The sequence below is a fragment of the Petaurus breviceps genome, unplaced genomic scaffold (genome assembly GCF_028583685.1).
Source record: "Petaurus breviceps papuanus isolate PSGF00001 unplaced genomic scaffold, PetGlider_PUasm1.0 183, whole genome shotgun sequence".
In the NCBI taxonomy this organism is placed as follows: Eukaryota; Metazoa; Chordata; class Mammalia; order Diprotodontia; family Petauridae; genus Petaurus; species Petaurus breviceps.
This window is the reverse complement of record NW_027185791.1, coordinates 14,135,912-14,149,613: the sequence shown is the minus strand read 5'-3', so window position 1 is coordinate 14,149,613 and position 13,702 is coordinate 14,135,912. Positions and strand designations below refer to the sequence as shown.

Genomic DNA, 13,702 nt, shown 5'->3' with positions numbered 1-13,702 from the left:
CCCACTCTCCATGACTTTTTAAAGATCTCTCTTAGCAAGTAACCCAACATTTGTACCTTCAGGTTACTTCACTACCCCGAGGGCTAATACCTAGGACTGACATGAACTCCTTAAGGATAAGTGGGTGTTTCCTGACTAGCTCCTTACTTAGCATAGGTTTCAGGTCCCTGCTAACCGTTTTTGTTCCATCCTTCCCAGCACAAAGACCATTGTCCTTGGTGGGGAAGAGAGATCCAGCAGCCTAGTGGGTAGTTCTCCCTGCTCTCCATTGTCCTTTATTACAGTTCCAACCATCCCCAGCAGGGATCCTTCTCTTTATTTGATCTCCACATTTCCCCCAGATGGCTTTAAAAGCCCTTTGCTAACAATTCATAGCATTCCCCAGAAGCCTCAGCTCTTCTGTTCTTCAGGTCATTCATTATTCTTCAAAGACCCGTGCCCTTCTTGTATTCGGCCCTGGTTACCTACGGTATCTGTCTTCTCTTCCGTCTGCTGTACGTCTCTTTCAAATTCTCTTTGACTGATGAGTTCCCTATGCAGTCAGATATTAATAAAACTTCACATTTATAAAGTTCATGAAGGTTTTTTTTGGGGGGGGGAACCAATCATATACAGGGTGTCCCAAAAGTCTTAAGCTATTATAGCACTGAGACTTTTGGGACATCCTGTATTTTGTTTTCACAACACCTTCATTTTTGAACGTATCTCCCTTTTCCCCCTACCCAGTGAATCATCCTCTGTAACAAAAAAATCTAAAAGGAAGATAAAAGGCAATCTATTTCAAATCTGATTTGGCTGATGAGTTCCCTATACAGCCAGATAATAATAAAAGCCCACATTTCTATAGTGTATAAAGGGTTTGGGGGGTAGAAAAACCATTGATATACAGGGTGTCCCAAAAGTCTCAGTTTAGCTTTAATAGCTTGAAATAGCACTGAGACTTTGGGAGACCTTGCGTTTTGTTTTTATAACACCTTCATTTCCTCTCTCTTCCTCTATACAATGAGTCCTCCCTTGTAACAACAAGACAAAAAAAAATCAGTTCAGCAAAACTAATTGTTGGGGCAGCTAGGTATCGCAGTGAATAGAGCACCAGCCCTAGAGTCAGGAGGACCTGAGTTCAAATCCGACCTCAGGCACTTAACACAAAAACTAGCCATGTGACCTTGGGCAAGTCACTTAACCCCAATTGCCCTGCCCAAAAAAAGTAAAACTAATTGTAGTGTGGGGCAGCTAGGTGGAGTAGTGGAGAAAGCTCTGAGCATGGAATCAGGAAGACTTACCTTTATGAGTTCACATCTAGCCTCAAATACTTACAAGCTGTGTGACCCTGGGCAAGTCACTTAATCCTATTAGCCTCAGTTTTTTCATCTGTAAAATGAGCTGGAAAAGGGAATGGCAAACCACTGCAGCAGCTCTGCCAAGAAAAGTCCAATCAAGATCATGAAGAGTCAGACACAAGTGAATTTGTGTCCAACAGCAAATTGTAGCAGATGCCATTTTCCGTGCCCTTGCCCCCCTACCTCTGCAAAGAAGAAAGGGAGGGAGCCGAAGAGGGTGTACAGCCTTCACAACCACGTGAGGGAGGGAGTATAATTAGCCTGATCCTCCTTTAGATGTGAGAAAACTGAACCTCAGAGAAGTAGTGATTTTCACTGTGTCAGAGCTAAGTGGCACCAAGGCCAAGACCAGGCACTTACCGTACTACCTTCCATACCATTATCTTCAGAAGAGTCAACATGGCAACAAGCATTTATTAGGCACCTACTGTGCTAAATGCTGTGCATAGCAAAAAAAAAAAAAAAAAAGGCAAACAGTCCCTGCCCTCCAGGAGGGAGGAGCCCTTCCTCCAGCTAAAAGGACGACCTTGGTGGGCTCCCCTCTGTGCAGAATTGGGAGCGATGAGCAGCAGCCCGCTGACATCTACTTTCCCCAACCCTGAGCTCCTAACATCCTAGGGGCCTAACCGATGGATGGAGGGGCTGGACGGTCTCCTTGAAGAACGGCAGCCAGTGGGCTGAGCTGGCGGGCCACGATTACGTCCTGGATCTGATCTCAGACATGGAGCTTATCTGGGACTTCCCGAAGCAGAAATCCTACTTTATCATCACCTCGGAGGGGGCAGAGGAGGGCAGGAGCAGCCCCAGAATGTGCGTAGCTAATTTGCCCCTGGCCTCCCTCACACACAGTCTGGCCCTTCCCCACACTCTGAGGTGGTTTTTTCCCCTCCATCCTCTGCCACCACTGGGGGGCACGGGGACAACCAGTACGAGTGACTTTTGCTCACCTCGAGTCCTGGGCAGGGAGGCATGATGGTCCCAGCGTGTTAACAGTGCAGAGAATCCTCGCCTGTTAAATGAGCAGGCCCTGGAAACTCCCAATAATAAGAGGGTGGAAGGGTGACCCCTGGGGAGGCCCGGGGGTTGGGGAACTCCTGTCCAGTCAAAGCCTATTTTGGAAGAAAGAGCCTAGATCGCCCTTCTAGGACACATTTGGTGCTCTAGTCCTGCAGTAAATCCTGAATTCTAAGGAGAGGTGGAGAAACTTAGGAGCAGACAGGAAGTTCCCTGTGTCCCACAGGGTGTTTGGAAATAACTGGGACTCTGAGGAGGAGACCCCTGCTCTTCCCCAGCACAGAGGGAGCTCCGTTCGGACGACAAAACCTCCCGACTCGGATGGTTATTTCAGTCATGGTAAGTCCCGCAGCCATTGGTCCCTAGCCCCACGGCCGTCCCTGGGCCCCCTCTGGACACTCCTGACCCCTCATGGAGGGCTCTTTTCCTCCCCTCTCTTGAGGTATCCTTTATGTTACAGTATCTCGTTGTGTGATGGGCCCTCACAACTCTGCAAGGGATCAGAGTAGTGAGTCTTAAGGGCTGTTAAGGGCTGCTGGCATTACCCCCGTTTCATATTTAGGGACACTGAGGCTCATGGAGGGCTTCTTCCCTCCCCTTTCCTGGGTTATTCTTCACATTATAGTATCACGCAGCTCATGTATGATGGGTCCTCACAACAACCCTGCCAGGGATCTAAAACGGTGATCATTGTCTCCATTTCACATTTAGGGAAACTGAGGCTTAGGGAGGCTCAGTGGATTTTAGAACTGGAAGAAATCTTTAGAGAGCATGTGCTTTAAGACTCTCATTTAATAGATAAGGAAACTGAAGCCAAAATAGGGAAGTGGCTTGTCCAAGGCCACACAGGTAGTAAGTCAGGATTCAAATCCAGGTCCTCAGACTCCGATTCCATGGTCACTTTTCCACTTAAGTGACTTGTACAATGAGTCCATGTCAGACCCAGAAGTAAAACCTCGGTCTCCTAAAGCAGTCTGCTGAACTACGGTACCTACAAGCAGGTGACTGAAGAGAAAGCGGGCAATACTAGCTCCGACCCCAGACCAGCCTGTTCCCAGCTCAGGGAGAATTGCTCTCCGACCTCCTCCCCAGCCTGCTGAGGCACCCCCACGGGGAGGTTTCCCTGGCAGGGCTGGATCCTGTGTTACCCCTGCCCCCTGTGTCTTCTCAGCAGACTCGGACAGCTTCAGGGAGCCAGCTGCGCCACAGAAGGGACTGGATCGTTACCTGGATAGCCTCTTTGACCCTGTGCTTGCCTATGGAAATACGGTATGGAGCCCAGCCCTGGCCTGGGGGGGGGGGGGGGGGGGGAGATGAGAGGCAGCTCCGGGGGACACACAGGAAGCCATCCCACAAACACACAGACTCCAGCAGCTCACCTTTCAAGTTCTCAGTGTTTCATCTACATTGTCTCATTGGATCCTCACAGCCCTGAGAAGTAGGCGCTCTTATTGCCCCCATTTTGCAGATTTTATAGACTGAAGAAACTGAGGCTCGGAAGGTGACTTGACTAGGGTCACCTGACTAGTGTCTACAATAGGATTTGAACCCAAGTCTTTCTGACTCCAAGTCAAGCCTTCTACCCACTGCATTACACAAGCACCATCACATGCATGTGAATGAATGGGAAAGCATTTACTAAGCACTTACTGTATGCCTAGCCCTGTGGCTTGGCATCAAGTTCTGGAGAGACAGATCCAAAAGCAAAGACTAAGATCCCTCAAGGAGCTTGTGTTCTAATGGGGGAAACAATATGCAGGAGGAAGTGGTGGTGAGGGAGGGGAAATTAGAAATGGTAAGTGGAATCGGAGGGGAGTGGCTTGGCATACTCCTTCCAGGAATATAATAAGAACAGAGTGACTTGATTGTGATTTGTGCTTCCATACTTGGAAGGGGGCGGTGAGCCCCCATACATAGATACCTCATCACACACAGACCCTCTGGAATACTCTCACAATACAAAAATGTACGCCAGAAGAGACACTCCATCACACACACACACACACACACACACACACACACAGAGCTTAGCCCCACTAAACTAGGGGCAGGGGAGAGGAAAAAATTGATAACTGATCTCCAGAAATTGGAGGGAAGAAGGAAGACTGGTTATTGGAATTGAGGTCAAGGTGTAGGGCAGGAAGTTCTTAAACCTATCCCTCTTCCCATACCCCTTGACCCAGCACTCTTGACCTTCATATTCCTGATCATACTTCCTTCTGCCTCCACATTGTTGATTCAAGTTGCCCCAGCTACACACATACACACACACACACACACACACACACTCACACTCACACTCGAGCACGCGCACACACACTCACACATTTTCCCCATTCCCCACCCTCCAGTCCCTCAACACCTAAGTGGCATCAGGCTGTTCCTCTGTGCTAAATCCACATTGAGGACACAGTTCAGAACACCCCCCAGCCTCAGCCCTACATCTTCCCAGTTTCAGACTATTTTACATTCCCATGCCTAAGAGGCCTTTTCTTTCCAGAGTCCTCTATAGTGATGGATGGGCCTGTCCCTTAATGTTCATTATCCTCTCTGGTCAGAGACCTGTGCAAATTCCCTGCAGACTCACAATTTAAACTGGCATTCCAGGGAGAAAGCAGAAAGCTTCCTGCTAAGCCTTGGCATCCATATTGTGCCCCTATCCCCTAACACTCTCTTTGGAGACACACATAGGTAACGGGTCCAGCTCAGTCCTTCCTTCCAGGAGGATATGACTCCACATGGTTAATGTCTCCCTTTTTCAGGGCTAGTGAATTGCCCTGGGAACCCCCATCAGCATTAGCCCAAAGTGCCCATCAACTGAAGTCATTATCTTACCATAAGATCATATTGTTGGGGTGCTAAAAGAAAGGAGTAGGGAACCTGAGGCCTTGAAGCCACATGTGGCCCTCTAGGTCCTCAAGTGCAGCCCTTTGACTGAAACCCAAAAGGATTTGTTCTGTGAAGTTTGGATTCCATCAAAGAGCCGCACTTGAGAACCTAGAGGGCCACATGGGGCCTCAAGGCCACAGGTTTCCCACCCCTGGTAGGGCCTCAATCCCTGCTCTCTGATCTTTGGCCTGGTGCACATTTTTTGCCCCATTTTTAGGATCTGGAGAAGCCAGCTGCTATCTCCTATAGGATGAAAGGGGGAGGTCAGCCCAAAGGTAATGAGGAGCCAGCTGGACCCCCCAGAATACCCCAAGAGCCAGGTCAGTAGTCACTCCCCGCTTCCTCACCCCTACGTCTAGCCAGCGCCAGATTTTCCTTAGTTTTCCCTGGGTTCCCTCTGGGTCAGAGCCCTCATTGAACCTCCACATCATGGAGCTCCAGCTGTAGGGATCTGGGAAGAGAAAGCATGGGGTGGGACATGGAACTCTGGAGCAGGTGCTGGGGCCTTGGTAGAATGTCTCTGGCATCCCCTCTTACCATATGGGCTGACTCCTCCTCCCTCCCTCCCTCCCTTCCTCCCACCCTTGTTCCTTCCCCTTCCCATCCGTTCCTCTGAAGCACTTTTCCCTTCACAATTACTCAGCCCCATTAAGCTGGGGTGGAGTGGGGGGAATTGATAACTGAGCCCCAGAAATAGGAAGAAGGAGGGTTGGCTGTTGGGACTGAGGTCAGCGTTGTAGGGCAGGAAGTTCTTAAACCTTCCCGTCCTCCCATGCCCCTTGACCCAGCACTCTTGACCTTCATATTCCCTGGTCCTATCTTCCCTTGGCGCCCATATCATCAATTCAAGTAGCCCCGGCTGCCCACCACAATCCAATCTCAGTTACTCCTTGTTCTTCGTGGCCCCTAATCTAGTTGGCTCTGACTCCTATGCCCCAGGTAACCCCCTACCCTCTTTTTCCTTGATCCCCGTGTTTCTGGCATCTTCTGAACCCCATTGGTCGTCCCCTGACGACCAACACCCACTCACTCCAGCTGTCCCCAGCTGTTCCCTAACCCACAACCCCCCTGATCCCGGTGCCTCCCTGAGCCTGGCACTCTGTAGTCCCAGGCCTGGACGCCTCCACGTTGGCGCTGCAGCAAGCCTTCATCCACAAGCAGGCCATGCTTCTGGTGAGTACACACCCCCTGCCTCAGAACTACTCAGCTTGGGGCCTGTGGGGAAATTCCTTCCCCCATACTGGTGGTAGGACTTGTCTAGAATTATGTACTGCTGGACGGGGAGGGTAAGGAACATTGTAAAGTGCAAGCGCCAATGGTCACTTAGCAAAGTGGGAGAAGCTTTGCAGATATGGCCAATTCACGGTGGCCTTCTATTGACTGACTGCTAATCCGGATGCCCTTTTCTTAGTCCTCCTAACACAGTCTCTGTGTAGCCTTAACACTATCGGCCTCCCCTTCTCCCTGGATACGTTCTTCCTCCTCGGTTTACATACTGCTGCTCTCCTGGGTTTTCTTTCTACCTGTCTAACTGCCCCTAATTTTCACATTCTGTGAAGCTTGGATTCAGTGAAAGTGCTGCACTTGAGGACCTAGAGGGCCTCGAGGCCATGGGTCTCTCCCCCCCCCACCCCCACCCTGTGCAGAGGCTTCATCTCAAACCCTCCCCTGAGCTTCAATCCCACATCACGAAGAACCTATTATACGTTTCTTTTTTTTTCTCTTGGAGTGGAGAAAGCAGGGCAATTGGGGTTAAGTGACTTGCCCAAGGTCACATGGCTAGGGTTTTTTGGTTTGTTGTGTGTGTGTGTTAAGTGTCTGAGGCCGGATTTGAACTCAGGTCCTCCTGACTCCAGGGCTCTATTCACTGCACCACCTAGCCGTCCCCGTTGTACATTTCTCACTGGATGTTCCATAAGAAGCTCAAAATGTCTAAGCAGAATTCCCTTTCCTTTACATTCGGCCCTCCCCCAAACTTCCTTAATTCCTTCTGCGGGCACCGCCAGCCTTCAGGTCACTCAGATTTGCACTGACAGGATCGTCCCTACTCCTCTCTCTCCTCCCACCACATATCCAACCAACCACATCTTGATCGTGTTCTCCACAATTGTGCTCCCATCTGCTTCCTTCCCTCCATTCATGCATTTGCTGTTGTTGAGTGATTTCAGTCATGTCTGACTCCCCACGACCCCATCTGGGGTTTTCTCGGCAAAGACACCGGACTGGTTTGGCCATTTCCTTCTCCAGCTCATTTGACAGATGAGGAAACTGAGGCAAACAGGGTTAAGTGACTTGCCCAGGGTCACACAGCTAGTAAGAGTCTGAGGCTGGATTTGACCTCAAGAAGATGAGTCTTGCTGATTCCAAGCGCAGTGTTCCATGTACCGTGCTGCCTAACTGCCCCAGATAGGCAGTTCAAAGGCACAAAGTACCATGTTTAAGGAACAGAGAGAAGACCAATTTAGCTTTAGGATAAAATGTAAACTCCTTAGCGGGCATTTAAAGCCCACCACAGCGTATCTCCCATTTACCTTTCAGTGATTTCATAGCCCTGTTCTTCACTCACTCTATGTTCCAGCAAAACAGCTTTTCCCTGAACGTGACATTCCATATTCAGTCTCTACCATTGTGCCCAATAGCCCCCGTTCCCTGGAACAAAGCTTGACCTCTTCAAATGCCTCACTTCCTTTAAGGCTCAGCTCTCATGCTCCCCTCTTACGTGAAGCCTTCCCTGATTTCTTCCCCCAGTTATTACCACTATGTTGATCTATATATGTATATGTTCTTTCCCCTCAGGAAAATGGAGGCCCATGTAAGGCAGGGGCTCTTCTCCTTCTGCTTTCATATCCTTAGTGCCTAGCTTAGGGTCTTGCATATTAAAGGTTTGCATGGTATTCCAATGATATCCAAGAACTAATAAACTATAATGGGTTAATCCTTTGTGAAGGTTTTATGGAAGGACACAGACCAGAGCTGAGTGGAATGAGGTGTGGATGGGTCGCAATCTGCCCTGATGGAAGGAGTATCCACTCTGATGAAATTTTGAGTGGCTCCTCTCAGTCACACCTCCTACAATGTATTCTGAAAAACCTCTGTCTCTGGTGAGCTTAGGAGAGAAAAGACAGCACCCAGACCCAGAACCACCCTCACTAACTGTGAGGAGCTGGCCTGAAATGGTTTAACACAGACAAGGGAAAGAATGTCCCAAAGGAGATGATCTGCTTGGTCCCCTTAGAAAAGGGGAAATTATTAGAAAATTAGAAAAAGATTAGAAAATTGGGGTCCTGTTTCTTCAATTGACAGAAGAGGGCAGTGAAGGGGAATCAGAGGGAAAATGGAGGCCGAGGCAAGGAGGCTTCAGGGAGGAAGGGGCTTTCTTCCTCCCCTCCCCAGCTAATCCCTTCTCTTGTCTTCTCTCCCACCAAGGCTCGAGAGATGACTCTTCAGGCCATGGCCCTTCAGCAGCAGCAGCAGTTGACAGATCCAGTCCCCTCTGCTGGACCTTCGTCAGCCCCCCTGCCAACCTCCCCCCAGCCCCTGCCCCCCAAAGTGAGTCTGGCCTGAGAGAGGGTCTTGGAGGGTGGAACACAAACATACTCTACACCTGCACAAGCTGCAGTGGCTAGAAAGGAAGGAGCTAGAAATAACAGGTATAAGAAAGGACGGGGGTAGGGGGAGAGAAGAGGCCTCAGGCACGGCTGCTGGCTCTGGCTCGGCCCTGAGCCTGTGCTTCCAGATGTTTGCCCCTCTGGGCTGTGGGGATGGTCTTTACCATTCCCCATCCCCCAGAGCCCAGAGGGCTCAGAAAGCTTACAGCTCCAGCTAGGATGCCACGTGGGGAGTGATCGCTCCTTTTTCAGGGCCCAGAGATGGGACAACAGCTCACCGGGGTTTTCCTTCTCTTTGGCAGAAGCCAACAGGGGCAGATGCCCCTCTGAAGACGAAGAGCAGAAGTCCGCCTGCCAAGCCAGTGCTCATCTATGCAGCCCCAGCTCTGGGAGACCCTGGAGGAGTCAGCTTCCAGCCCAAAGCCTTAGTATCTGGCTCTCCCTCGAAGGCTAGAGGCTCCATCCCCCCTATGAAACCAGTGGCCACCCCTATCCGGGTACAGGACCAACATTCTCCTTTAAGAACCTGTGAGTACTTTTATTCTGGGTGTCCCCTTTCTTCTCTGCCCACTCTCCTCTCCAGCCCTTCTTTGCTTAGCTTTTGGGAGAGATTGCCCCTAACTTCAGAGGGTCCTCTGGGAGGTAGGAATTGTTACAGCCTGCATGACACCCTCATCACCTGAAAAACGCCCCTTTCCCTGCCAGTCTCGCCCTCCCCAGAGCTTGTACGGCACTCCACCCTCAATTCGGAGCATTTCCCTCAGCCCACCCAACAGATCAAGACTATCATCCGCCAGTACCAGCAGCCACCCAGAGCGCCAGACGGTCTCAGGTCAGAACCCTGCTTCCAGGTCCCTTATATAAGAACATTCCCTCAGTTTCATCATTTGTCATTCATTCCTCTTACCTAAGCCTAGTTCCCTCCCGGACCCTCTTTTAAGTTATAAATATCCCTGATTGGGAATTAAGTCAATTTTAGTCATTAACAATTGAAAGTAGTGAGGGCAAAGGGGAAAACTGGGTCCAGAACTTGTGACTTTCCTCAAAACCAGTGCCTACAAAGCTGGGACGCAGGGCTGGTGTCCAAGACCTCCAGCTCCTCCTCTCAAACCTCAGTGAAGGCCCAGTAAAGCATGGTCTCTTTCACCCTCAACGGACATGACCGCACCAAGTCAAGTCAACGGGCATTTATTAAGGACCTCCTATTTCCCTGCCATGTGCTATACAGTCCCCACACCCAGGATGAACGTCTCTTGGCTTGCCCCTGTGCATCCGGAGGCCTCATAGGCTGCTCTCCTCCGGCAGCCCTGCCCTAACTTTCCCCAACCTCCATCTGCTTAGGAAGGAAAGTGGGAAGGTGTTTGTGAAGAAATCAGATCCTCATGAAGAAGCCCTCCTGATCCTGAAGGAGCAAATGACCCACTCAGCCCCCATCAGCCTGGTAGTGGTCAATCCCACTGTTCCCAGCTCGTTCTCCTGGAAAAGTTCCTTATCCCATGGGGGGGGTCATTCAAAGTCTAGGTCTCCTCCACACCTCCCTGGGTATGGTGAAAGTGGGGATAGAGGTTGACATTTCCTACACACACACACACACACACGCATTATATAGAATAAGGGAGGGCTCAATTAATCTTTGGAGAATGAATAAAGGAATGAATGGAGCCCTGGATAAATTCCTTACCCCCATGCTAAGAAGCCTTTGGCTTTAACCCCATAACCAGGGGCTGGCTGCCCCATCCAGCCTCCTCTCCCTGTCCTCTGCTGCCACACCCACCCATGCCTGATACTCTCTCTGATTCTCTCCCCTGGGTTAGGGCAGTCAAGGTCCCAGACAGACTGTGGCCCTGGTGAAGCCAGTGACCAACACTGGGCCCCAAGGCCTAACCCCTACTGCCAAACCTCTAACTTCAGCCTCCAGGCCAACCCTAGGCACTCCCTCAGGTAAGCGGGAAGGGAAGTAGGTATTATTACTATCTCCATTTGACAGAGGATGAAAGGGAGGTAAACAGGTTAAATGACTCGCTCAGGGTCACATAGCTAGTAAGTGCCTGAGGCTAGATTTGAACTCAGATCTTCCTGACTCCAGGTCAGGCATTTGAGACTACTGACTTCCTGAAACCCTCCACTCCCTTAGCTTCAGCAGTACGTTATCCTGGTTCTGCTGCTACTTCCTGGGCCTTCTGCTTCTCTCTCCCCACCTCCCTTTCTCCATGCTTTACCTGAGCTCCGATCCTGGCTGCATGTAAATGGGACCTTTCCACAGGGCATGAACCTCTTCCCCATGGTGACGTCTTTCTGTGCTCTGTTGACTTGTGGAATGTATCTCCCACCTGTCTTTTCCCCAACCCCTGCAAGTTCCAGGGCCAGGTGGCTCACTGTAATGGGACTGGCATTAGGAAGAGCTGAATTCGGATCATGTCTCTGATACTTACTGGCTAGGTGACCCTGGACAAGTCACTTAACCCTCTCTCAGCCTCAGTTTCCTCCTCTGGAAAACAAGGATAACAATGGTGGTTATGAGGATCCAATGAGATGATGTGTAATGTGCTTTATAACCTCTAAAGTGTCATTTAAATGCTGTCTATTAGGACCACCCTCAGATTGTCTTCTTTGCTGCCCTTCCAATCCCCACTCAACTATGTTTGCCCCAGGTGAAGAATGTCTAATTACCATCCTAGAAATTGTGGTTCCCATCAGGACCTAAAATCCACCAGTTATCCGCATGAAACCTGGGACCCTCCTTACCCTCAAGGAGAGTCTCACCCCTTGTGAAGTCCCTCCCTTCCATACACACTAGTTTGCATTTGTCTTGGCATGATAACTTCCTCAGGGTGAGCTGTGCAGTTCCCAGACCAGTCCGGGCATGGGCGGTGTATTCACATTTTAGCCTTTATCCCACTCTTAGCATTGGCTCTGGTGTGAGGTGTGAATTGTGCCTGACTGACTCGTGAGTGGTGAATGTGATTGAGGGGTCAGGGAGGGTGGTTTGGGCTTTTCACCATTACCCTAGCAGGACTGGGCTACAGCTGAGGCAGATTAGGGAAATGTGCCCTAGAGGCCTCGAGCCCTACCACTGACCTACCAAGGTCCTCTGGGGAGGCCCCTCCAGGGCCACACCATGGATGGGGGGGATGAGCAGGACATGGTGCCCAGGGCTCCTGATCCTTCCCCCTCAGCCTTACCTGTCTCATCCTTCTGCTCCCAGTCTCAAGGGCCCTTGTTCCAGCGGAGGACCCCATCCAAACACAGCTCCATCGGCAGAGCAATGAGGCCTTCTACAGCTACCAGGGAGTGCCCTGGAAGCTGTACCTGCGAAAAGAGGTGCCTGGTCTTTCTGGGGGCTCGTTTCTGGGGTAGGACTGGCTGGCGGATGGGATTTCTTCTTCTAAAGTCAGGGCCCAGAGTCCTAGAAACTATCTGTCTAGGAAGATGGAGCTTTAAGTCCTGGATCCACCATGAGTGTGACCCTGGGCTGCTTCCTTCCCTTCTTTGGGCCTCACTTTCCCTACTTGTAAACTCAAATTTTGAAAAGTAGTTGCCAGAGGAAAGAAAATGATAAATCGGGAAATATTTTTTGAAAGGAACAGTGTTTTATGAATGCCAGGCATGAGCTGCTTCTTATGGCACAAGGATCTACACATGCTACAGTCAAATATTTATTAAATATAAAAGCTTATTTTTTCTGCAGAGCTCTCCTTTCTGAATTCTTTCCCCTCCCCCTTCTCTCTTATCCCTTATTTTCTTCTCTTTCCTTGTCCTTCTTCACCCCCACCCCCACTCCCACTCCTGCTTCATGGGATCTTCTGGACTTGGGTTGTCCAGAAGCTCTGAGCCAAGCCTCCATGGCCACACACTGGGGTGGCGAGGAGGGGCCAGCCAGTGTGGGAACATGAAGAACATAGGTCCATTGGGAAGGATTGGCACCCGGGCCCTTCCTCCCCCTCTGTCCTGGATGCTGTGAGGTTGACTTGTCCACGGGCATAGCTAGGAGGGGCCTTTACCTCTAATCTTCCCATGTCATGAGGATCCCTGGTGAGGTCAGAGGCTGGAGGCCCTTCGAGATCTCCTTAGAAGGGATGGCAGGAATAAGGTAATAGGATGGGAGTCGAGGTGGAGCGGGTACGTGCGCCAGGAGCCCCAGCACCTTCCTGCCAGCCTCTCCCTCCACAGGTGTTTTACCCCAAGGACAGCTATAATCACCCAGTCCTCCTGGACCTCCTCTTCAGACAGGTGAGACCGCAGGCTACTAGTAGCAGCCCCCATAGCAGAAAGAAGGGGTCTGAGGGAATCCCAGCTGAAGGTTCTTCCCTTCATTCCCCAAAGGTGGAGGGCAAGGGGATGGTCTCTTCTCAGCTGGCCAGGCAGGCCTGTTCCCCTAAGAGAACAGGATGCTGGATAGGTATTCCTGAGACCTATCTCAGGGGAGCAGCATTCCCTTCCTGTAAGGACTTTCTCCGGTGCTCCCTCTGCCCCACTCCCACCCAAAACAAATCCCAGATCCCCGGGGGGCCTGGTCATCTGGAAGGTTCTTCACAGAACGGCAAAATGCCTGCCCCACAGGAGGCACTTAGTAAATGTTTATTGAATGACTTGAGACGAATTCAGAAGTCAGGACTCACCGCAGCACATCCTCTGGCTGGCCCTGTTAGATCTCCCTCTGCCTGGATGGTGGGGGATGGCGGGATGGGATATCATGCCCTGGGGCTGAGCGCCCCCAATGTGCCTGGGCTCTCTCCCCTCAGATCCTGCATGACACCTTCTCTGAAGCCTGCATCAGAATCTCTAAGGAAGAGAGGATGAAGATGAAATCCATCTTTGGTAGTGGGGGCTGGGGTGGGCACATGGGGGCAT

At 50.8% G+C, this 13,702-nt stretch overlaps 1 protein-coding gene across 1 annotated transcript in view; it reads left to right on the top strand.

Annotated features, from left to right (window-relative positions):
* The window catches only part of MYO15A (myosin XVA), a 144,727-nt gene that overhangs the window by 81,092 nt on the left and 49,933 nt on the right, over positions 1-13,702 (top strand). Inside the window, exons 31-45 of the mRNA XM_069087739.1 lie at positions 1,959-2,150; positions 2,581-2,697; positions 2,852-2,862; positions 3,153-3,194; positions 3,529-3,623; positions 5,461-5,563; positions 6,349-6,416; positions 8,670-8,792; positions 9,154-9,379; positions 9,557-9,683; positions 10,193-10,295; positions 10,666-10,745; positions 12,046-12,172; positions 13,022-13,081; positions 13,594-13,669. Coding sequence (XP_068943840.1) covers positions 1,959-2,150; positions 2,581-2,697; positions 2,852-2,862; positions 3,153-3,194; positions 3,529-3,623; positions 5,461-5,563; positions 6,349-6,416; positions 8,670-8,792; positions 9,154-9,379; positions 9,557-9,683; positions 10,193-10,295; positions 10,666-10,745; positions 12,046-12,172; positions 13,022-13,081; positions 13,594-13,669 — 1,550 coding nt within the window. The remainder of the gene's footprint in view (positions 1-1,958; positions 2,151-2,580; positions 2,698-2,851; positions 2,863-3,152; positions 3,195-3,528; positions 3,624-5,460; positions 5,564-6,348; positions 6,417-8,669; positions 8,793-9,153; positions 9,380-9,556; positions 9,684-10,192; positions 10,296-10,665; positions 10,746-12,045; positions 12,173-13,021; positions 13,082-13,593; positions 13,670-13,702) is intronic.